The sequence below is a fragment of the Chlorocebus sabaeus genome, chromosome 2, assembly GCF_047675955.1.
Source record: "Chlorocebus sabaeus isolate Y175 chromosome 2, mChlSab1.0.hap1, whole genome shotgun sequence".
NCBI classification, from domain to species: domain Eukaryota; kingdom Metazoa; phylum Chordata; class Mammalia; order Primates; family Cercopithecidae; genus Chlorocebus; species Chlorocebus sabaeus.
The window spans coordinates 52,553,249-52,578,229 of NC_132905.1; the positions used below are offsets into that span (position 1 = coordinate 52,553,249).

A 24,981-nucleotide genomic window follows, 5' to 3' on the forward strand; every position below is an offset into this window, starting at 1 on the left:
TTGCTAGCCACTGCCTCAACTGAATTAAAACAAAAGCAAAACACAAAACAAACAAATCTTAGGATCCACCCTTCCCTACAGTTAACAAAGTGAAAACCTCATGCTGATATCAAAATAAGAAATCTAATCTTGAGCCTGAGGTTTTATAGGCATCCAATTTAAAAGACTTAATGAGTGTGATCAATGACTTCTCCAATGGCAAGGGCTCGTTTTATGTTTCCTATTGCTCTCATTCTATTTACACACATTTTAGCATCAAAGAATCCATTGATAAAGATGTCTTAAATAATGATCAGTGTGATGAACTGTAGGTGCGGAGTGAGCACAGATTTCCAAAGACTCTAGATCTTACCATCCTTTCTCATCTTTAACACACATAATTGAAGTGTCTTAGTATATTTTTTTCTTCTGGACTTTTCCACACTCAAGTCATGATGATAAAAGAAAGGGAACTCTTTCAAAAGCCGCAAGTTCAATTTCTGGCACAATCTCCCCAGCTCCAAGAAAGAGAGTCCAAAAGAAGTGATAACTTGGATAATTTTGTCTTAGGAAATGAGGAAAAGTTCCAATGCACCTTGATCAGCTTTCCTTCTCTTGAAAATGAATACATTGACTAGAAGGAAACTCTTGATTCTTGCTTGGAAATGCACTTTCCACAGGGAAACCCACACCACTCTTAGTCTAGCTGATAATAAACCAACACCACTGAGAATCCAGAGGCCATGCTCTTCAAACTCAGGAAAGCCTTCTTGCTTGTTGGTCCTCTAAGCCTTGTGAGCTGTGGAAAGTCGTGGGAATGGGCAGGTATTTTCCAGAGAGGAAAAGGATTTCCTCAGGAGCACAGAGCATCCAAGGACATGTCTCCAGCAATGGTTTTAAATCCAGATCATTCTACCCCTTCTTTCTCGACAACTGCCATGGAAAGAACACAAAATGGACTAGGAAGATATCTAATTTCCTCTTCTCAGACCTGCTGATGCTTTAAGAACAAGGTTGGCAACCGCAGCTAACTGTGGTTACTGCTTTGAGACTTGCAGCCTGTCAATCCAGGCATTACTGTCCCTTCTACACAACTTAGACCCAATTTTCAGGCACACAAACTGGCTTGGAGAATTCAACGTCCTGAGGTAAACAGCAAGGAAGGTATAGTGTTGGTCTCTGAACCAGTTCTTCTGATTCCCGATTATTCTTATCTATGTTTCCTCTGTCATCTTCATCTCCAATATCATCACCAACCAGCAGCTATCAGTTTTGGGAAGCTTATCCTATATTGGGCCCTGTGCTAAGTACTTCATATGGATGATCTCATTGAATCCTCACAGAAAATCACACTTATATGTAGTATTATACTACATAGTTACTCGTAGGTAGTACTGTCATTCCAATTTTATAGACAAGGAAACTGAGGCACAGAGAGGCCCAGTAAACCTGCATGGGGCTATAGAGGTCAAGTCTGGCTGACTAAATGGTGGTGCCTGATCCCAAACACAAGTCAATCTGCCTCCATATATTGACAGCAGTACCCCATGAGAATCTGAGCTGAACAGGCTTGTCTCTATAGGGGCATGGGTCCATGTCCTGGGCAGAGAAATTTTTTGATTCTTATCCAGCCAGACCTGCCATTCCTCTAAAAGTATTTTAGAGAAAAAGGAGGAGGCAAAATCAAAAGTAGAAGCACGTACAACGGTAACCCTGGCCAACTCATCTGATTGTATCTTGTGGCACTAAAGGGGCCTGTGGCCATGTAATATGTCTGTGCAAGGAAAAAAAGGCCTTTACGTAACTATTTTTAAGTCCCTCTTGATGGGAGAAAAGAAATAAGTATATTGATTGAAATGAATACTAATCTCAATTTGATCCAGAAAAGAGAGTATTTGGTTGTGAATAGCTAGTGTAGTAATGAACCGATGCAGTAAGCCTAATAATGCATTTATTTCAGAGATTTTTGTCTCTGATAACTGGCTATCAGCTGCAGACTGAAAACTCAGCCAAGGATACTAAAGTCTAACTTGTTCTGGGGGATTCACTTTCTTTCCCGAATGATTTTTGTTTTCAATAAAACCCAACCTCTTATATCGTTTGAAATTTCATATGGAGATTCAGTTTAGGAGTCTGAGGCCATTTATTTCTATTTTGTGCATTTTTTCCCTTCCTCACTTCCATAGCTTGAAGCCAGTCTTAAAATAGAATTGTCTGATTCACTTGGGACCGAGGCTGCCTGACTCCTGGGAGTTAAAATGCTCTACAGAAGCAGGTGTTGGGGCTTTTAGAAGGATTTCCTATCCTGAAAGTCAAGAGGCCCAGGGGGGACGTGGCCTCTTGCATGGGCTTAGCGATGTCACTTTGGAAAGGTGCAGGCTGTTTCCTTAGCCATGGAGCGTGGGAAACACTTCCAGAGCCTGAGGGGGTGGGGCGGTGCGGAGGGCGGGTATCAAGTTCCCATTCAGCTCCCAGGCTCCAGCTAGGGAGAACCAGGTGGGGGCAAAGGCAGGTTGCCAGGGGAAGGGGCAGATGAGGCCAGAGGGCCTGGCAGCGGAAGCCGACCCACTGAAGGGCCCCTCACCTGACTTCACTCTGATACCCAGGGAGAGGGAATGCTTTGACGGGGCCCGCAGGGACCAGCAGGACTGTCTGCTGGGCTGAATCGGCCCTGTGTCAAACCAGTGGATTTCAACAAAAGAACAGTGCTCTGAGAAAGGGGTGAGAGCTGCCAACACGGAAACCATCACCTCCTTGTAGAAAGCACCTCGTGTTTTAAAGGACCACCAGGGAACTGGTTTACACAAGTGCAGTGGTGCATGAGGCAGCAGCGGCTAGTGCTGTGTGGTGTGTGGGTGTGTGTATGTGCATGCACACACAATTACATGCTGACAGAAGACTGGGGCTCCCAGGGCTAGCAGTTGTTTTATTCTTTCTTTGAACATCTTTCTGGGTGACCAATACTAACCTTTTGTGGTCTTCCAGAAACAGAAGACCAGAAATGCAGCACAATTTTATTCTCTTTAGGGCAAAAACGTCATCAGATCAATAAAATGCTGGCCACCCTCCCCCTCCCTCTGTATCACCAACAGAAAATTTACAGATAAGGATTGTATAGAGCAGAAATAGAATAACTTGACTGGGCAGTAGGCAGTGATTTCTGTGCATGGGTTGTCGACAGTGACCTCCACAACATTTTTTATGCTGTACCATCAACAGAGCCTGTCTGACTTCTTCCTACCTGTTGAGATGCACCCCCTTGGGACACAGTGCTTTTCCTCCTCTGTCTTCATGATCCCTCCAGCACTGTTTTATGTGGTAGCTGGGATCTTCACACCGATCTAATTTATTGGAGGGAACAGGGTTTACATTTTTCAATTTCCTATATAACCTAACGCAGCATTTTATATACAGTGGGGGTTGGTATTCTAATGAAGTGTTCTCAGTGAGATTTGCCTGCCCCCATGACACTGGTGTTAAGAGCAAAACAACTCAGGTCTACGAAACCTGATCTAAAACCGTATCACGCAGAGGGTGTTAGTCTGTGGAGAGAGAAGCAGTTAATGAAGGATCAACTGGTCTGAGTCCAAGTTCAGGAACTTTCTGCTATGTAAGCAAACTGGCATTTGGTCCAGAGAGGAAAAAGTATGGAAAAGGTGCCCCTATATAAATAGAAAGAATTGGAAGCAAAGCTTACAAGTATGGGCTGGCTATGGTGGCTCATACTTGCAATCCCAGGACTGTGGCAGGCCGAGGCAGGAGGATTGCTAGAGCCCAGGAGTTTGAGCCCAGCCTGGGCAATATGGCAAAATCCTGTTTCTACAAAAAAATTTAAAAATGAGCTGGATGTGGGGGCACACACTTGAAGTTCCAGCTACTCGGGAGGTTGAGGTGGGAGGATCACTTGAGCCTGGGAGGTAGGGGCTACAGTAACCTATGATTGTGCCGTTGTATTCTAGCCTGGGTGACTGAGTGAGGCCATCTTTAAAAAAAGTATGGAAGCAGTCATATGAGGTTAGGGGCTGGGTTGCTCGGGGGATGAGCCTCTCTCAACCATCATAGGGACCATCTTTGGGAGGAAACAGAGAAAGGTACAAACAACATGCAAAATTAGGAGTTTGTCTCTGAATGTGGGTTGAGAGTCTGAGAGCCTGGATTTGAACCCTACAACTACTATTTACTGCCATGTGACTTTGGGTAAACCAAACAGTAACTTCCTGAGTATCTGGTGCATTACTGATAGTATTAGAAAAATGACACGGGCTTTGTCTCCTTCATGAGGGTGTTGGGAGGGTCAAATCAGATCAACATTTGCTTTGTAAAGTATACTGAGCTATTTCAGTGTAGATGAAAGTTATTGTTTTTAACCCCAGTCACCCTTTCCTTAACCTTCCATTTCCTACTGCTTCATCAGATCCCATCTTAGTGGAAAATAGCCATCTCTCCCCTAGGAACTCCTATTCTCAACTTCCTTCCTCTTATTGTTTTGTAAGTCATGTATACTTTAGAGTAACGGAAGCTTGTCTCTTTGTGAAGGAATTTCTGGTGTCCAAGGCAAGTTAGAGGGGCATTAAGAGAAAGAGCTTTCCTGAGTGCTTTGAAATGTTTGAAATCATTTGCCCAATCTGTTCGCAGGTCAGATTGGCCTTTTCCTAAAACTGTCACATCATCAATTTTGTTTTGTTTTTATATTTCGGACTATTTTGTTTTGATTTGCTTTTATATTTCACTGTCTCTTAAATTAGTATGTATTTTGTAATCCTTGGTGTGTCGTACTTTAATTGATAGTGTTTTCTTCTTTTGAGTGGTTCACAAAATAATGGTGCATCTCACAATCATGGGTGTCGCTTAATGAAATGCAGCACTGTTCTTATGGAGATAACATGATCTTAAGCAGGAATCATTAAGGGTTTAAGAAGAAAAGTGAGGTAAGGCAGCAGTTTCCACTGGAATCATCAGAAAACAGAAGATGGACTGTTTTGTTATCTTCTATCTTCCATGTGCCAAGAATTACCTGGATATTTGGATTCTGCCCATTGATATCAGCTTTGGAAAGATCTGGAAAGTTTGGTAGATCAAGGAGAAAGGATCTGGGGCCATCTCTTTGCAATGAAGGGTGCCCCGTCTCTTGTCGGAATCGCTGTCTGGGGAGGGGTTGGTGCGCAGCCTGGTGGTCCAGACGCTCCCCTGGTTCTTCTTTGGAGAGAGAAAAGCTGGTTTCTGATGTGGACTCACTTCCCATGTTGAGGTTATTCTAAAACAAACAAACAAACAAGCAAACAAACACCTATTAAAGAGACACATGATTAAAAAATGTCACCCTTAACAGTTCATTATATTCAGGAGCAAGGACAATTCCAGCGGCTGAAATTAAGCCAGTAGGACATTCCAAACTCGTTTTGCAACCCCATGGTTTAGTTTCTTCATGTCTTAAAAGCCAGATCATCAGAAAACTTCTTCTAGCCTGCTACTTGGGAATTTTCTGAGGGTTAATGAATTATGGGCTACTTATTAAGCTTCAAAGTACTTTAAAAATGAAAACACTATATTGAAGGAGAATAGGTGCTATTTAAAGCTGGAACCAAATTATGTTTCTCTTCTCACAGCTTCAACTGATTAACCACCTTGGCTTTAGTTATAGTTCTAGTGTCCAGAGTTGCTTTCTTTTGTGTAGGCTGTGGAGCAAAAGATCTGACCAAGCTGGATAAAGTTCTTGGGCCATATTATTGATTACATACATTCATCCATTTGTCTGTCCATTTGTCCATCAACTCATTCATACATCCATTCACATATCCACCCACCCATCCATCCATCCATCCATCCATCCATCCATCCATCCATCCATCCATCCTTCCACCCACACACCCATCCATCCAATCAACAAATGCCAACCATGCTAGGCATAGGAGATACAGCAATAAACAGGATAGACATGAGACCTATTATTTTGAAATGTACAACTAGGTGAGGGAAATAAACAATAAGTACATAGATAAATAAATAAGATCAGATCACAGAATGGTGACTGCCAAGAAGAAAAGAAAGAAGATGATGGAGAGTGGCTGGGGAAAACCTTAGATAGCTGGTCAGGGAGAACCCCTCAGAGAAGGTGACACTTGAGGCAAGATCTGAACAAGAGAAGGTGGCACCCTGCAATAATCTGGGGGAAGGACATTTTAGCAAAGGGAACAGCAAAGGGAGCACTCAAGTCCAGGATGGGAATGAGTTTGGCTGGTTTGAGAAACAGAATGGCCAGCGAAGCTGTTGTAGAAGGAAGGAGGGAAGAACCATAGGTGATGAGGATGAAGAGACAGGGATAGTCAAAGAAAAAGTCATGAAAAGGCATTCTGAAATCTAATGATTTTATACTGAAAAGTGCAAGCCCATTGTTTTTCCCAGGTGTGAAAAATGTCTCCATTTCTTTATCACTATGGGGAAATTTCTCTAGTGATTGAAGAGTATAGAAGTTGCTGGACTCTTTTTCCAAACCAGCCTTTCTTTTTCTCCCCTCTCCTCTCACAAAAGATTTACTCCAGCCTTCAGGGATAGCATTTTCATGTTTACTGGTGGAGAGAGACAAGAAGATAGAATTTCACCAAGCTTTGGGTCAGTGGTTAATGTTCTTGTTATTCTTGGGCAAGTTTTGGGGTTTGGGAGTGTATGTTTCAGCACACTGTCTCCACACACCCTCTCTGCCCCCCACCACAGTGCCTCTGACCCAGCCAAAGGGTTGCATCTGGTATAAAAACACTCATGACTCTGAGCACCCAAGGTCAAGAGCACTTAGGCTGAAACACACTAGCAGATACATATCTTCTTGGAGAGCTAACCTTAGGGAAGGGATTATTATTTTTACTTTTATTTATGTGTCATTTTTTAGAGACAGGGTCTTGCTCTGTTGTCCAGGCTGGAGTGCAGTGGCACAGTCGAGCTCACTGCACCCTCAGACTCCTGGGCTCAAGCAATCCTTCCGCCTCAGCCTCCTGAGTAGCTGGGATTACAGGCATGTTCCATCATGCCCAGCTGTGAATGGATTTTTATATATCTGTTTAAATCGGAATGGGGCTGAGGAACAAACTCACTGGTGCAGAGACCACCTCTGAATGTTCGAAGAGGCCAAGGGGAGGGTGGAGATAGAGACCTCATCTATCACCTCTTTAAAACATGCAGTGATAGGGGAAAGCTGGCTGCTCTGCAGCATGTTTTTGCTCGCCTTTCCACAGCTCAGAAGATGTGGGCGGGGGCAGTGTCTTTGTTCACCTTTCCAGTCACCTCTCTGCCATGGTTTTCGTCTCCTGGCACATCCCGGTAGAGGGAGTTGCCCTGACATTTTGAGACATTACTCAATGCAACAGAGCCAAGTGTATTGTTGTTTGAGCCTAGCACAGAGAGAGAGAAAGAGAGAGAGAGAGAGAAGAGAAGAGAGAAAGAGAAGAGAAGGAGAGAGAAGAGGAGAGAAACGAAGGGAAGAGAAGAGAAGAGGAGAGAAGAGAAGAGAGGAGAGAGAGCATGCTATCTTTTCTTAACATAAAAAAAAAAAAAAAATGGGACATCTCTATGACATCCCAAAGGGGAGATGGCTGAATGTATTTGTTCTCTTACTTTTTTCCCTTAATCTCCAACCCTAAAACTTCTCCAGCAACATTAGGGAGGACAGTTAGATTGTCATGGAGAATTCTTTGTGTAGGATTTAGGATTAAGAATCTTGAAAGGGGCCCAGAATTTGCTTCCCAATTACTTTAGTACTTCTTGTAAATCAAGCCCTAACTTCATTGCCACAATGGAGGTATACTGCTTAATTAGGTTAAAAATGAGGCTCTTTTTCCTTTCCCCTGCTCTTTCTACCATGACCACTTACATTTTAGAAGAAGTAAAAAATGTGTTTTTGCTACTCTTTAACATTTTGCCTAGATGTCTGAAAAAACAGGGACTAAGTTTGATTGATTGATTGATTGATGTGACTCTTGAATTTTTCCTGGTAGGAAATCCACCACCACAGAGTGCTTCTGGCTTAGCCCCAGACCAAGCAAACCCCTTAAACTTTCTAGGACTCAAGGACCTTGCATGTAAAGCAGATTAGATAATAAGAAGAGCCCTGTACCCTCCCCGCAGGATTAGTCAAGATACTTGGGTTAGGTTGTGTCTACACATGGAAAGAGAAGCGTCGCATTCGGGCCACTGGCTGGGCAGTTCAGGCCACAAATACCACTGCCGGGAATAGTCAGACAACTGGGGCTGAAGTATGTTTTGGCTTCAGTTATGCACACAATTGTGGCATTTCTCTATCTCTCTGAACTTCCCTGCCCCCTAGACACAGGGTTGGTGTTTGCAAAGTATTTGGAAGATGCTAAGTAATAAAGAAATGCTAGTCACAATCTCTGAACATCTGAGTTATTCTTGCACCTCTTCCAAAACATATTTAACTAGAAACCTTGCCTCCTTGCAATGGCATGCCCCCAAGCTGTTAAGAGACTGGAAATCCTAGGATAGGGGAAGTGTGGCTAAGGATGGCCCATATAGAATGAAACCCTGTTTTATTCAATCAATAACAAGATTTGAGAGTAGCCATTATTTTAGTCATCTAGACTTTAAATCTAGAGTAGGAGGCAACAGACAGAATATCCTAGAGTAATGCAGAAGAAAACCTTTCTTCATCTCTTCTCAAAGGGACATACTGCACATCCTCCTTGCAGAGCCCCCATTGGAGGTCCTGGTTGAGGACATCAGTCCAGCTATCACCAAGTTCACTCACTGAGTATTCCACTTGAATTATTCCAGCAGAGTAAAGATTTTCAACAGGGGTGGATGTCAAGGTTAAAAGTAAAATATTTTGTGTTTTATTCAGGCAAGCAAACATTCTTCTCTGAAAATGATATCTTAGGAAAGTCTGGGAATTTAAGGAAAGAAACATGACCATTCTTTCCAAAATGCTGTTGAATTCATTCTGCCCCAGTTAAAGTGATACAAGGGGGTCTGCTCATTTTGGGAAAATATTGCTTTACCCACAATGTGTCTTTGAGTTGAACCTCAATCTATGAGTTAACACTGACAATGTGTTAACATTGAGTTAACTATCTATGAGTTAACATTGACAATGCTGCAGTACCAGCAGCAATGTTTCCTCTTGTGACTATAATTTCAGAGCTGTGACTAGCAATGAGAAGGAAAACAGAAGAAATGCAGCTACTGAAGGCTTATGCACATGAACTGTTCAATTGCTGAGGCAGGTGATCTTCATTGGCCAAATTATTTAGCTACTGCTTGGTGCTCCTCTCCTTCTATTATTTTAGAACTTATCTAAAACAGGAATAGTAATAAAAATATCCTGTTCTTGCAGCCTAGTATTTTGCCTTATATGGCAGTACTGTGGCAGACATTGCAGTTGCCTGCCCAATGTCTAGTCCCCTCTTTTTCCTACTTGGTGTTTGTTTCAGGTGGCTGTGGACCTGGCAAAAACTACATTTCCCAGCATGCACTGCATCTGGATGTGACACAATTCTGCCCCAAGAGGAGTAAGTGGAAGGTTCTGGACAGAACTGCTGAAAAGGAGTTTTCAGATTCGGTTTTACCATTTGCCTTTCTCTCTTCCACTTTGCCCTGCCTGAAATGAGGAAACAGGGCTTGATGTGAAATGAGACAGCTGGCAGGCCTGAGGATGGAGGTTGTAGTCTAAGCGTGGCTGACTGGAAAGATGGTGGGCTTAGGTCCCTGATAGCATTATGGAGCTATTGCGCTGGTCCTGGAATGGTGACCTCCATATGTCTTTTACTGTTATCATTAATCTTAATGTTAACATTGACAATGCTGCAGTACCAGTAGCAATGTGCCCTCTTGGGATTTTAATTTTTGAGTTATGATGACCAGGAAAATTATAAACATTTTGCCACTGAAAGTAATAGCAAAAACCAGCATTACTTTTGCACCAACCAAATGTTATCATGATTGCAAGAGGTTTTTCCTCACCAAAAGGAACCAGCATTTCTTGGACAAATGGGTTGAGTGCAGAGCTTGGGCGGGGAAGGCACAGATGAATTTGGGATACTTTCCTGCAACAAGAAGCAAGGAAGCTTTCAATGACTAACAGGGTACTCTTGAAAGAACACAGGAGCCAGCTTGACAGGCCCCCATTGCTCATAGATCAGAGAATTTGGACCAAAAAAAGAGATTGTACTTGACTAATGTACACTGAATCTATCAAAATTCATAAGGATACTCATGAAGGAGAGAAATCCAGAAAAATTACTGTCACCATTTGAGGTAGGTATTATAAAACTCCTTACTTTGCAAATTGGTATTAAAAAGAAAGAAAGGTTTTCAGAGGAAGCAGTGTTTGAATTGAAATAAAAAGGGCTTGTTAAACGTGCAGTAGATGCATCAGGTTAAGAGAACAGGGATCTGGGGAGGGGTCCAGGACCTTTGCAATCCTAGTGAAGGAGTCTCTGAGGTCTGACAGAGCTGTGGTTTATAGATCCAATGGGTTTCAGAGCTGAAATGCAGTGAGAGTAACGATCAGACACACCTGCTGCTTTCAGATGAACTAATGGAGTTAAATATTATACACATCGGGCCCAACACACAGTCTCAGCCCACCAGCCTTTGGTCTGACAGCTCTCTATCATACTGCACTGCGACTTGTCCACTAGGCTGCTACTTCCCTGGTGGCATCCTCTGGGGCACTTGGAGGTTTGCTGAAGCTACATGGTGCTGGGATCTTATCCCTCCTTCTAATTCTCATCAGCTAGCCCTGGATGCCCGTGGGAAAGCTGTGCTGAGGTGAACCGAGAAGAGAAAACCTCTCATCTTTAGGCGGGGTGCAGTTTTTCTCAGATGACAAATCCACACGTTTCAATCACTTGTGTCCTTTATACTGAGTACATCCTGGTCCAACACCAAGAATGTCCAATCACTGCCTCCGGCCACTGCATAGCTGGCGCTGCCCATCGTGGCTGTGTTTGTGACCAAGGTGGATGGCCATAGCCACATCTAGGGTCCGAGTGGTCAGAATGGCCAGAGTCTCCCAGCTGGTCATTTGACACAAGCAGATGAATACAAAAGAGAGGGAGTGAGGGTTTGTGGACATCCAAGCCACGGGGCAAATTAGGATAAGCACTACAATAGGGGGAAGATAAAGCTATGGAAATGGGCGATGCATCCTCTTTTGGAAAAAATGTGCTAAGCATCATTGTCCCAGTCTGCAAATAGCCACCTGCCCTATTCTGCAAACACCAACCAAGGACTGGAATCTGAAGAACAGGGCTGATTTCACCACTTTCAGAACCTCCAGAAGAGGCACAAATCAGTGACAAATTGTGGCTGTCTAAGAAAGTTTAGTACTTTTTCTCTTTAAGGCAAAAACTGGTTAACTGTTCCCCAGATTAATACAACCAGGCAGACTTCTTGGAGGCAGACTGGCTGGCAAATTTCTGAAAAGCAAAGAACAGGCCCTATCTTCAGTCTCCAAACTCCCTCCTCCCTCCCCCAATTTCACAAGCTCAAGAGGCAACCAATAGGTACTAGTTGATGATAATGATGGCTAAAGTTATCATTGGGTAACAGGGCATAGTTAGATTTTGTTTTAATTAGGCTGAGGCTACAAGCCTCATTACCCCTAATGTAGCTTTTATGTGGGATTCTAAAGAAAAAAAACCCTGAGAATCTTCTACTGAAGATATTAAAGAAGATATTACAATGCATTTGGTCTCATAGACTTTGAACAACAAACAGCAGAGACGGTAATTAATGTCACTACAGCCTCACTCCTTAAAACAAACTAACAATATAGCTAATTAGCAATATGTCCTCATTTGGAGCTGGACATCTGCATATTATTATCAACAATGCTTGTTTCCTTTTTCCAGATGAAAGGAAGCCATATTGCACCGAGACACATGGCTGTGCACCTTCCACATTCAAACACTCATTTTCTTCTACCCACGGTAAACACACTCAGGGCTTTATCTGTGTCGAGCATCGATTTTGTCTGGAATACTCCCACACGTCTAAAATTAAGTTTAAGAATGCCACTAGTGGTATTTCAAAGGGAAGAGCAAAAGTTTTACTATTTGAAGAGATAAAAGAGGAAAATGGCACACTGATTATCTTTAACATGATTGAGGAGCAAGCACTCCTAAGATGAGAAAACCAGGAGAATGAATACAGTGAGTTTTAGACCATAAAATCGGCTTTCCAGAAGGGGCACACTTTTTCTTAGTGCTCAGGAAGATGGATGGAGACCACGATCCTAGGAGTGGAAGCAGGGGCTGGTGGGGGATTGTTGGGGCTTGTTCTGAAAAGGGTTGGAGAGAGGCAGCTAGGATACACTGGAGAGAAACTGCACCATGAAGACACAGACAACAAGGGTGACCAGCTGCTGCTCTCATGAAGCCTGTGTGTGATGGCAATCATTCCCCTTCAGGCACCAGGAACAGAGCAAATGTCAATAGCCGTATTTTATAGGAAGCATGACAATGCAATGCCCCTTTAGGAACTATTCCTGGCAGAGGGGAAACGGCCATACACATGCTTCAATCTTTGCTGGAGACTCTGACGACAGCCCTGAGAGCTAGTGACACAGGCACATCATGGCTCAAGAATTCAGGACGGTCTCCGTCCTGGTTTGGGAATGGAGCCTGCTGTCGAGGTCTGACTAATAGCTGAGGAATCCCTAGTTATGGTGGCAGAATGTGTCATAACGATGTTTACTTTAGAGCTTGGCAGTGACCTCGTTTATTATCTCAGGCTTTAGAAGAAATGAAGAATGGGCAATTCTTTGCATTTGGGCAGGGAGCTGGCTTTGCGGTGGAGAGGCCACCCATCCCTGTGCATCTCTCCTCATTGAAGCTTCTTGGGGCCGGCTGACAAAATGGAGATCAACACTTCACCGATTTGTCTTGAATACTTCTGTAAACTGCTTTGATCTTGAAAATGTGCAGATTATTGGTGAATTTTTTTCAAGTTGTGCTTTCTCCATTGCTGGCAAAGAAAACAGAGTGGTAGCTTTTCCAGGACCAATTTCTTTTATGTCCTGTTAGGCTAAAGAATGAACTGAAATGAAGGAGAAATTATTCTTTCAAGTCTAAGAAAACATGTAAGAAGCAGAGTACAAGAGTGGAAAGTGAGTTTGGCCAGAAAAAAAAAAAAGAAAGAAAGAAAAAGAAAAACAAACCCTTCCCACATCACCCAAAACATCCCTGCAAATGTAGAGAGATGGAGAAATCATACTATCCAGAATCACTTTAATAAAGCTCTTGCGGTGTGAGGCCAGCCATCCTCAGCATCCAGTTAAGGGCCGGGCTTTCTATTAGTCTTCCAGGCTACAGCTAACCAGCTGAGGGCTATAAAGGCCAGGCCACCAGTGGCCACCAGGGGGCTTCCGTCCCTGCTCCTCAGCCCTGTTAGAGCTCAGCCACCCCTTTAAGTCAAATTTTGAGCAAATAAAGTGAGTTTGGATTATCGGTGATTTTCCAAGTTGTGCTTTCTCCATTACTGGCAAAGAAAAGAGAGTGGTAACTGTCTAGGATTTGTTTTCCAGGACCCAATTTGAAGAGGCACCAGATCATTAATGCACCTAAAAGGCCCAAGTATCTAGGTCCTCCTGCAACCAAACGGAAAGGGTGTTGAACAGGACACCAGAAGGCAAACATCTCCTGCAGTGATTCTGTGTCTTCCCCACATGGAATGAGGTGATCTAAGGCTGGTGTTCTGTTGGTGAGAGGGAGAACCTGGAAGTTAAACCAAAGAACATGGATGGCAGAGTTGAGAAGCTGAGGTCTGGGGTAGGGGTGGCCTGGGGACCCTTGCCAAGTTATTATCCTAATTAAGGAGATGGATTCTTCTCAACACTAAAGTTAAGAACCCTCATTGAAACCTATTGCTAATCTGTCTGCTCCAAGTACTTCTAAAATGGGTTTCAAAGGTCATTGGACCTTAACCTTGGAATCCTGAAAAGGGCTCAGGGTACTGTGGAAAAGACCAGGGATGGGAGTTTCAAGGTCCGGGTCTGGGTCCCAGCATTGCCTCTTCCTGTTTTGTGAGCTTTGGTAAGTTATTGCACCTTTGCACATATGGTAGACTGGTTGGCAAAAATGTCCACGAATTCTTCTTTTCTCTAAAGATCCATGCCTTGGGTAGTTGCTTCCACATTCTTTGAGCTGCTTCTTCTTTTTTTTTTTTTTTTTTTGAGACAGAGTTTTGCTCTTGTTGCCCAGGCTGGAGTGCAATGGCATGATCTCAGCTCACTGCAACCTCTGCCTTCTGGGTTCAAGCAATTCTCCTGCCTCAGCCCCCAGAGTAGCTGGGATTACAGGTGCACACCACCATACCCGGCTAATTTTTTGTATTTTTAGTAGAGACGGGGTTTCACTATGTTGGCCAGGCTGGTCTTGAACTCCTGACCTCAGTTGATCTACCCACCTCAGCCTCCCAAAGTGCTGGGATTACAGGCATGAGCCACTGTGCCTGGCCTTCTTTAAGCTTCTTACTGCGGCCAAAGGGACAACAGTTAACAGAGACTTGAAAAGCACTTGTGCCTTAGGATTGCCTATTGTTTTTGCTCTTTGGAATGCGTAGAACATTCAGTGAAGAAGGCCAAGCTAGCCTGTTGAATGGTGAGAGACGTGTGCAGCAGAGATAATTTATCCCAGATTCACCAGTCTGCCAATGGCCAGTCACTCAGATGGAGACCATCCTAAACCATCCAGTCCTGGCTGAGCCTACCCGGGCTATGAGAGCTACCCTGCTGACCCGGAGACTCATGAGAAATAATAAATCCTTGTGGGTTTAAGCTAGTGAACCCAGTGTGCTTTGTTACACAGCAAAAGCTGACTGATAAAGGACCTGGATTATTTCTTCTGTAAAATGACCATGGTGAGGTAGAATGAGACTTGCAGAAAGGCTCTCACTCTATTCAGCTCTGACCTCCTTGGAATGGAATCCTAAAGAGACACTTGTTCTGGAGAAATTATTTCACCCTAATTTCAGAAAAAACTCCACTTTATTCCAAGTGCTGAAAACATCAAATTGAGGGTGGGGAGATTAAATAAAAAATCCAGTGGTTCACAAATGCATGAAATGTAGATTCTATCTACAATGACTAGAACATCTTCTCCTTTCTCTCTATCCTTCTACCTGTTAGCTCAAAGCTGGGTAAAACCTGTTGGAAAATTCCAAAGCCCTGCCAACTACTTTCTTCACTGACAGGTGCTTTTTCGGTAACAGCTTCATTGCCAGTTTTTCAAAGACTCAAAGCTGAGACTTAACAGTTCTCCTCTGTGCTTTCATGATGCACCTGTACAGCTCTGTGTGCTGTTAGAAACTAGTAATGCCCACTTATTAACAGGACCTCCCCGACACTGTAAAACAATGATAGAGCTGTCATAGGCCACATACGGCCAGAAGTGAAGAGAAAGCTCCTGCCACCGGCACCTGTTCCCTTTCCCACCTGCCTATACAGATTGTTCCTGTTTGGACTGCTGTTCTGTTCGTCTCTAGAGAAATGGTGTGATTCCTGCTTGAAAAACTGGCAGCTGATGCAATTGTGGGCTCTTGACTTAGCTTAGCTAACCTTTCTCTGTAGGAAGCTGGGCTGTTAGTTCTATTCATGGATTCATTCAACAAACACTTCATCGATATTTATTATGTACCAGGTACTGTGTGAGGGTGAGACAGTGCCAATAGCACATGGCTTGTTAAGACAACTTTCCCAAAACTTGGAAGTGAAGCAAAAGGATGACTGCAAGTTTATCACTTCGTACTGGGGCACAGGCCTGCCCCAAAGCATTTAATTCTGTAGGAGCATGTATCTTCACTTGGCTTATTATTTACTATTGATTAGGGCCTGGACTAAAAGTTACACACTAGCTTGTAGATTTTCATTCTGTAGATACAGAAATGTTTTTGTCTAGTAGAAACAATAACTCAATGCTAACTGTTTTATGGCTCTACAGGACATTCATCAGTCTTAAATTTATGTTTACATATTTACATCATCATCAGTTTCCCCACTAACTTTATAAATATCTGTTTCTCAAATGCTCTGACATGGCATTAGCATCTCCCTTGTTCTTTCATTCATTTAGTTAAGTAGTTGACATGTGCCTATTCTTTATTTGTATGAGATTCACATTTTTAATATTATGAAAATTTTATTTGGATGGGTTTTTGTCTTCTAATTTAGATTACAGAGGGGAAGTTAAGAAATGCTTATATCCATGTAAAATGCAAAGTAGAAACTGGGAAATTCCGAAGGAGTGGAAGTTTTCAATGTAAGGAAGTAAAATTATCCAGATTCCTTTTTTTTTTTTTTTTTTTTTTTGAGATGGAGTCTCACTCTGTTGCCCAGGCTGGAGTGCAGTGGCATGATCTCGGCTCACTATAACCTCTGACTCCCAGGTTCAAGCAATTCTCCTGCCTCAGCCTCCCAAGTAGCTGGGACTACAGGCGCATACCACTATGCCTGGCTAATTTTTGTGTTTTTAGTAGAGATGGGGTTTCACCATGTTGGCCAGGCTGGTCTTGAACTCCTGACCTCAGGTGATCTGCCTGCCTCGGCCTCCCAAAGTGTTGGGATTACAGGCATGAGTCACTGCGCCCAGCCCAGATTCCTAATTATGATACCACAGCTCACCATCTATAAGGTCTTTAACATTACCATGTAATGCTTTCTCACCTTCTCTAAGAGACTCCTATCCGGATGTTGGTCTAATGCACTGACAAGCCGGAACCAGTATGGAGAACCATGGCTTGTGAGCAGGACTTCCCTTGCATTTCTCCTCCTATGAGGGTCCTTATGGGGAGAACAGAAGGCCATGCACCAGAAGGTACCCAAACTCCTGTCGACCATTTCATTTTTCCCCCATAGAATTCCCTGCTCTGATCCTAGAGAAACAAAGCTCCTCCCAGTGTTGTTCTCGCCAGTGAGAATTCTACCATGAGAACCTCCGTTAACTGAGATTTGAGAAAAGAGAATCACAAGTTCTCGGAGGCTTTCTTTTGGGATGTTGTCATGAAGGGGGAGATATTCAACAGAGAACGTGTTTACTATTCTCTTCAGTATAAATATCATAATATTAGGATGTATCAGTCTGAGTCTGAGCAGGGGATGAATGACACCCTCCGAGTGGGTAACTAAGGAGAGCTTAATAAAGGGACAATTTAACATATCTGGACAAAGTGACCAGAAACCATCAAGAATGCTCTAGTATCTAGGGTCAGTAAAGCCAGGGAGAGCTCACATCTCCAGGCCGGAAGATGCAAGGACAGGGAGAAGCTACTGTTAACCAAAGGGAAAGGGAGAGTTGTGGGGTTGGAGGTAAGGTGGGCGTTCATTTCCTGCCATGCCTAGCACTGGCCAAACCCAATCAGAAGCCAGACAGCAAGGGAGCCTGTTGATGTAATACACTCAGATCATAGGCCCAAGAAAGAAATAGGACGGAGAAAGGTGGAAAATGGATTGAGAGAGGTAAATAGAACATCTGGGGGACACAGACATGCTTGGGAGAAATAACAGCTATAATATCACCTATTCCAGGCACTATACATTAAATCTGGTCTCATGACATCCACGTGAGGTAGACATGAGTGCCCCTATTCCACAGATGAGGAAATTAAGACTGAGAGGCCCTTAGATAGTAAGCAGGCTACGAAATCCTTGCTCCTTTCACCATACGGTGCTGTCCTAATTTCCACCCTGGAGCTGGCTAGAACAAGAGAGTCTGCAGCCACTTTGAATTCCCTGGCCTCCCCTAAATGCTGGTCGGCTCCAGAATAACAATTCTCAGAAGACTGGCTCAAGAACACTGGGCCGCAGCATACTGTGGATTTAATTCTCAACTCTGCTCCCTGACTTGGTTTGGTAGAGGAAGTCCTGGCCTTGTTTTTTTTTTTTTTTTAAGGAAAATACACATCTAGACAACAGTGCAGCCCAACACTCCTTTACATGTGCAGTGTAATGGCTTTTTAGGGTTAATCAGTTCTCGTCAACAAAACCCATAGATCTAGTGATGTTAAAAATAATGAATTATCACTAATTCAAGAGGGGAGAAGTTAGGAATGAAATGGCACATAGTGCGCTATGTAAACATGAGAGCTATTCAGTGGGTCAGATGAGGCAGAGAACTGAGGAAGTAAGACACAGAGGGCCAGTCCCTGCAACCTTCGCCTCCTGGGTTCAGGTGATTCTCCCACCTCAGCCTCCCAAGTAGCTGAGATTACAGGCGTCCACCACCATGCTTGGCTAATTGTATTTTTAGTAGAGACAGGGTTTCACCATGTTGGCCAGGCTGGTCTCGAACTCCTGACCTCAGGAGATCCTCCCACCTTGGCCTCCCCAAATGCTGGGATTACAGGCATGAACCATTGCGCCCGGCTGATACTCTCTTAAAGAAGCCAAGCTTCTCTGTTACTGTTACTTTATTTTCCAACCAATAGGGCATACAGGAAAATAGTGTTTGAAAAAAGAGGAGCTTCACGTTGAGCACGTTATTTCCCTGCAGCTCAAGCTTTCTCACCTGTAAAATGGGTAGCATCTGTGTGGTAAAGACACTTCTTTTCTCCTCTTTATTATTCCCTTCTCTCATTAGCCTTTTCTAACACTCACTCTCACACTGTCATATTTTCTCTTCACTGTTTTTCCCCTCAGGCCCAGCTCCTATCTTCCCTAGTGACAGCCACCCCTTCACCTCCTCCACCTTTTTCAAATGTCTTCTCTGTGCCAGCCTTGCCCAAACACTTTATGTATCACTTTTACCAATTGGCTCTCAAAGCTTCCCACTGGGTGGATATAATTATCATCACCCCCATTGTACAGATGAGAAAACTGAGGTTTGGAATCCTGCCAAAGTCACCTGGCTCATACTTACTAGGGCTGTGTGAATTCTGGCTGACTCCAGAGACACTTTAAAGCTGGACCAGCAGAGACAACAAAAGGCAGCCTGTGCGGGCTGCAGCTGCTAGGGAGAGTGAACACCTCTTCCAACAACCTCAGTGTAAAGAGAGTGCTCAGAATGCAGAGAAAGGATCAACACCACCAATTGTCCTCCTCTCCAAAAAGGTCCACGTTGAGGATGGAAGGAGCAGTCAGTGTTTCAGTCATTTGATTTTGAAGCCATTTTATTTCCATGATCCCATGATCCCCTATTAAAATACAATTAGTCTGAGAATAGTCATGTCGGACCTGCCTGGTGGGGGCAGGGCACAAGATGGGTTTTGGGACCCAACTCTCCATTTTTACAAAGCATAATCTAGAGGAATTTTTTTTTTTTTTTTTTTTTTTAGATGAAGTCTCACTCTGTCACCCAGGCTGGAGTGCGATGGTGCAATCTTGGCTCACTGTAGCCTCCACCTCCTGGATTCAAGTGATTCTCCTGTCTCAGCCTCCTGAGTAGCTGGGATTACAGGCACCCACTACCACACCTGGCTAATTTTTGTGTTTTTAGTAAAAATGGGGTTTTACCATGTTGGCCAGGCTGGTCTCAAACTCCTGACCTCAGGTGATCTGCCCACCTCGGCCTCCCAAAGTGTTGGGATTACAGGCGTGAGCCACTGCGCCCAACCTCTAGAGAATCTTTGAAGAGGAGGGTGGCACATGAGCCAGGGCCCAGGACACAGGGTTTCGAACTCCCAGCCTGATGCTCTCCTACTGGCTGCTTGAGTGTCATTGCATGGTGGGTCGTCACGGTTTTCCATGACTAAATTACAAACTGTCTTTCCCTCTTTATAACTGCAGTCACACCACAAAAACCCCAGGAACTTTACTAAATATTCTTTGAATGAATGAACAGCTGGTTGGCGGGCTGGATGAACAAACAAGATTTCAAAGCCTGATAGGCATGGGCACAGTGGACTCCTCGTAGTTTCACTTAGGTCTACCATGCCATGTACATTGTACAATTTGTGCATGGTGCAAAGATGTCTGGTGAGGGGGCAAGTAATGGTTGAAGTTCGGACTGGAGGAAGGGGTACTGTCTTCCCAGAGGGAATGACTTGTTGTAATTCATACAGAGGCTTATAAGTGCTAATAGACGCTCTAGTGTCACACTTCTTTCTGTCTACTCTACCTGCAAAGTCTTTCCTTCCCTTATCTGTATAGAAAACTCCTATGCATCCTTTAAAACCCTATTTAGATACTGTCTTCTCTGTAAACCTTCCCTGATCTTCAGCAGAGTTAATCCCTCCTTGCTCCTCATTACTTCCCTACCATATACATACTTCTTTTCTTTTTCTACACATTATTAGACATTTACTCATTTTTGTCCAGTTTCTGGCTAAACAGTCACACACAAATAATGACTGAACTGTAAACTCAGCTGTACAATGGGGGGTTATATTAGCCATGTTAACATCTTCAAGTCCTTTAATACTTGCTAACAACAAACAGAGCATTTTATCCATTTTTCCAATTCCTCTGCCACTGTCCTAGTCCAGGCTGTCATCATTCTCTCTTCTATCCTTCAGGTCTCAGCTTAAATGTCACCTGCAGAGAGCGAGGACTTCCCTGATCATCTTATATAAGCAGTGTTCTTTCCTAACCTTTAAAAGCAACCCTTAAGCAAAATGATAGTTCTGCTTATTTCATTTGTAGTATTTATTAGCTGCAATTATTCTATTTATGTGTTCTTTTCTTTGTTGTGGCCCCTACCATGATGTCAGAACCAGAAGGCAGGGAGTGTGTCTGTTCTGTCACTTCTGTGCCTCAGCACTTGGCCTGGAGCCCAGTACAGAGTAGGAGCTCACTAAATGCTCTCTGAACGAATGGAAGGGATAATGAATAGATGGAAAAGGAAGGAATGACAAACAAGATTTCAATGCCCAATAAGTGTGGCCACAGTTGACTCCTCCTGCATCTCTGGAACCATGTTTGGATTCTGGGATGTGGGAGGATAAGAAGCAGCTCTGGGAGAGGTGGAAGAGTTCTCGCTGGCTCCGCTCCTGTTTTAGACCTTACTTGTGTGGTGACCCTGAGTCCTGGCACAGTCCATGGCATAGTCATCTGCCTCTGAGTGATACCATGGGCAGTGCCCAGCTTCTCCCTTTGCCCAGAGAGATAATATAGAGACTGTGCTGGAGGTACCAACGGTTCCTGCCGCCTGCCTGTGACCAAGTCACCACTGAGCTCCCAGCAAGTGCATTAGGAGCAGCCCTGGCAGAGCAACAGAGAGCAGCAGGGGTCTAGGAAGCAGGTGCAGAAATGAGGCTCAGCAGGAGATGCCAGGGGCAGATATTTTGCTCGCTTGAATTCAATTCTGATTCTGAACATTTTCTGAATCTGCTTGCTTTTCTTCAAAGTCAACTATGAATTCAAAGATTTTCTATTTGTATGTACATCTGTTTACACTTATATATACACATATATAAAGTATACATATATGGTTATATAAATATACATATATATTTGCAGACAAAAATACACATTTAATTAATTAATTATTTATTTTTGAGACAGAGTCTCACTCTGTCACCCAGGCTGGAGCGCAAGTGGCGTGATCTTGGCTCACTGCAAGCTCCACCTCCCAGGTTCACGCCATTCTCCTGCCTCAGCCTCCTGAGTAGCTGGGACTACAGGTGCCTGCCACCACACCCGGCTAATTTTTTTTGTATTTTTAGTAAAGACGGGGTTTCACCATGTTGGTCAGGCTGGTCTCAAACTCCAGACCTCAAATGATCCACCCGCCTTGGTGTCCCAAAGTGCTGGGATTATAGGTGTGAGCCACTGCACCAGGCCAAGATGGTGCCCCTTTAAACTGAAGAGCTCCCGGATGCAGCAAAAGCCTCCCCACGATGAACCCATCAGCAAAGATAAATCTCAGACCATCCAACACCTAACCTGTAGTTTTCCTGATTAAAGCAATGATTCATGTATGAAGGTGAAGAAGAACAATCAATTTGTTCCCAGCATGTACACTGCAGCCATCATCAAAGCCAAATAGTCCCTACTCCAAGGAAAAAGCATAACTTCCTGAGCTGCATTCATTCACCATCTCCCCTGTGCATTTGCTCCTTGTTCTTCCAGGGACATCTTCCAGAAAAAAGGCCTGAGGGATCCATTCACACTCCTGTGTCTTAAGGCTCCATAGACAGGGCCAACTGCTGCCAAGAATCCAACTCAAGAAAATGCTCTTTTCAGATAAATCTCACACCCCCCAACTGGAAAGCTCATGTAGCAACCAGAGTTTTGCTTTCCTCCAGCAAATTTATACCTCACCCTGTGAATATGCCATTTGCTTGCTTCAGCTTAGACTCTCCCACTTACTCCCCAAGTCTGCAGATATACAGATTGACATTTTAGGTAGAGCCAAACCCATTTTTAACCAGAGTCCTGGGTATTCGGTTACTAACAGTTTGGCTCCAGGTTCTAAGTGCTCACCCTCCCCAGTGGTGTACAGAAAAGTCACACGGTAAGCAAAACGTTCTCCAACATGGCACGCTGTACAAACTTATGAATGGCTTCTTTCAAAATCCTGACTTTTGAAAGCAGGCTCGAGAAGGTCAGAAGATAGAGTCTGTTGCAACTCTTCCTTGCTCTCTGACCAAAGGAAATATATTTCTAGCTCTAGCTTCTCCGAAGAGAAAGTCTTATGATCTCTACCGCCCACATACCACGCTGGTCCCCTTGCTCCCTGCACCTCACTTTCTCTCATGCCAGATCATGATCTCAGGCTGTAAGTCCAACTCACAGAGGATCCCATCCCCAGAATTCTGCCTTCCCCCGCAAAGTGGAATTTCTCCCATTCTGGGTTTTGAACAGAGATTCCACGACGCATGTTTGATCTCTTCACGCTCCATTTTCATTAGTCCTTCACACTCTCCATCACTTGGAAAAATACAAACAGCATGGTTCAGTTTGAAGGTTAAGAACTGACAGTCTCCATAAACATTTTTACAATAAAAGCTGACTTATCCACTGCCAGAATTCGATGTCTGTGGAAGGGGGGTGAGATGGAATGGAGACAGGGAGCGGGAAGTGAAAACCTTCAACATCAGAAGGAGAGGAGAAGTGCTCGCCATTCAATTACTAGGTGAAAGAAATCCCCAGTGCTTTGCTGGCCAAAAAATGACTGGGTTGATCTCTGAATAATTAAAGTATTATAGGGAGGGAGGCAGAAATCCAAGGAGCAGAACAGCAATTCCTGACTTATGGAAAATACAAAGCAATCAATGGTCATAAGTTATAAAATTTCCAGGTCATGAATATTAAAAGTAGCCTATGAAGAGATGATAAAATAATTCTCAGGATGTTTTCAGTAGGGAGAAGCAGAGGGTAAAATAGATGGGGGCAAAGGAGACCTAGAATGTAAACCACACTCATCCTAAACCACCCAACATACTTAAAGGCTGAAATCACCTAATTAGCTGGGATTCATTTTGATGGTGTGTGGGCAAATGAGCTGCAGGGCATGTATTCATTTACTCATTCAATATGTAATTACTGAGAGCGAATTACTCTATTCCAAAGACTGGAAATACAATAGGGAGCAAGATAGACATTAATCTTACCCTCATGGAGCTTACAGTCCACAGCAGGGGTTCCCAAATGTACATCCTGATGCCTCAGTCACATCCCAAACCACATAAATCAGACAGGGAGTTTGGGGAAGGGTCCAGGCACCAGGACCTTAAAAAGATCCCTAGGCGATTCCAGTGTGTGCAGCAGGTTTTGGAAGCAGCTTGACCTGCTTAACTGTGTTGCCATGGTTTGCCCAATCAGTGAGGACCAAAGCTTGCCCATTACTCACTCCTTTCCCGCTCTGTTTGCTAAAACTCCATTGCCCCTAAGGACTTCATTCTCACATCTTCAGCACATGTGAAATGCTCTGCGAGCTGAATCGACTCTGAGTCTTATCAAAGGAGTTTCCTAATGAAAGCACCAGCCACATCCTTGAAAGCTAGTAGGGGCCCTCTTTATTCCAAACCTAAAATTGGACAGAGTACCCAGTGTATAATTTGATACTGGTATAAAATATTTGAAACCCAGGCCATCCTAGAAATCCTAAGCCTCCTGGCTACCCTATCAACGTGGTCGTTTCATGGCATGAACCCTGGCAGCAGACTACCAGCAGTTTTCCATCTCCAGATTTCTTTGTTAAGGTAGAAAAAGAGAACATGCTTGATAGCTCTTCCCGTCTGTTCACTGTGAGCTTTTATATCCAGTTCCCTTGGAAGTGATCAATGGAAATCCATTATAGACCTTCTTGGGCCTCCTCCTGGATTTTCATCAATTTGGAAAGGAAACATTACATTAAGCCTTTTTCTGGAAGGCCCCAGGAATTTTTGCAAATGAGAAAAAAGGAAAAGAGAATGCAGAAAGGAGTCTGCTTTAAAGTTGTAATGAACATGCCAGGAAACAAAACAAAACAAAACAAAACAAAAAATGATGGAGGGTGACAAAAACGGTTCAGGAGAAGTACTCCCCTTTGCTTCCCATTGTGTGTTCCGAAAGGCAAAGTGGTCCCCACTCAAGCGACCAGAGCCTGCCAGTTGGCCAATTCAGCAGCATTCCACTACAGAGATTAAAACCAACTTTATGATTGTGGTGCAAATAATAAAGACCCTGGCAGGGTTTCCTTCCAAAATGAAAGCTCGTTTATTTTCCGAGGTGTATAATTTGGTTGTAAATGTTTCCTTTGGGCCAAAACATCCTCAGTTGGGTTTTTGCCTGGAACACATCACTACTTTGCTGGAGAAGAATGGACTCCGTGTGGTCCTGCCATGTCTGTCCACCCGGGGCACGGAAGGGTTCCAGCTGGCCTGCCCACGTTTCACGTCTGGAGGCAGTGGTCTGCTGGCAGAACTAGGGGTGGGAGGCAGGGGAGGCTGGCCTGGAATGGCTGCACCAGCTCCCCAGCCCTGGTCCCTCTGTGAAATGGGCAGGCTTGCAACTGATCTCCCTCCTGCTTGTTTTCAGTACCTTTCAGTGGTGGGGAGAACAGAAGATCATTAGGAACCCTGATTCCTGTGAGATTTGGCTTTTTCCTACCAGGTCTTTGTGTCCTTATTTTATTTATC

General features: G+C 43.9%; 1 protein-coding gene across 2 annotated transcripts in view; it reads right to left on the bottom strand.

The window, feature by feature from the left end:
- ISM1 (isthmin 1) overlaps nucleotides 1-24,981 on the bottom strand; it is a 78,043-nt gene that overhangs the window by 23,259 nt on the left and 29,803 nt on the right. For both annotated transcript variants that reach the window (XM_073008451.1, XM_007960397.3), the window contains exon 2: nucleotides 4,994-5,233. In XM_073008451.1, the coding sequence (XP_072864552.1) occupies nucleotides 4,994-5,221 (228 nt within the window). In that variant the 5' untranslated portion in view covers nucleotides 5,222-5,233. The remainder of the gene's footprint in view (nucleotides 1-4,993; nucleotides 5,234-24,981) is intronic.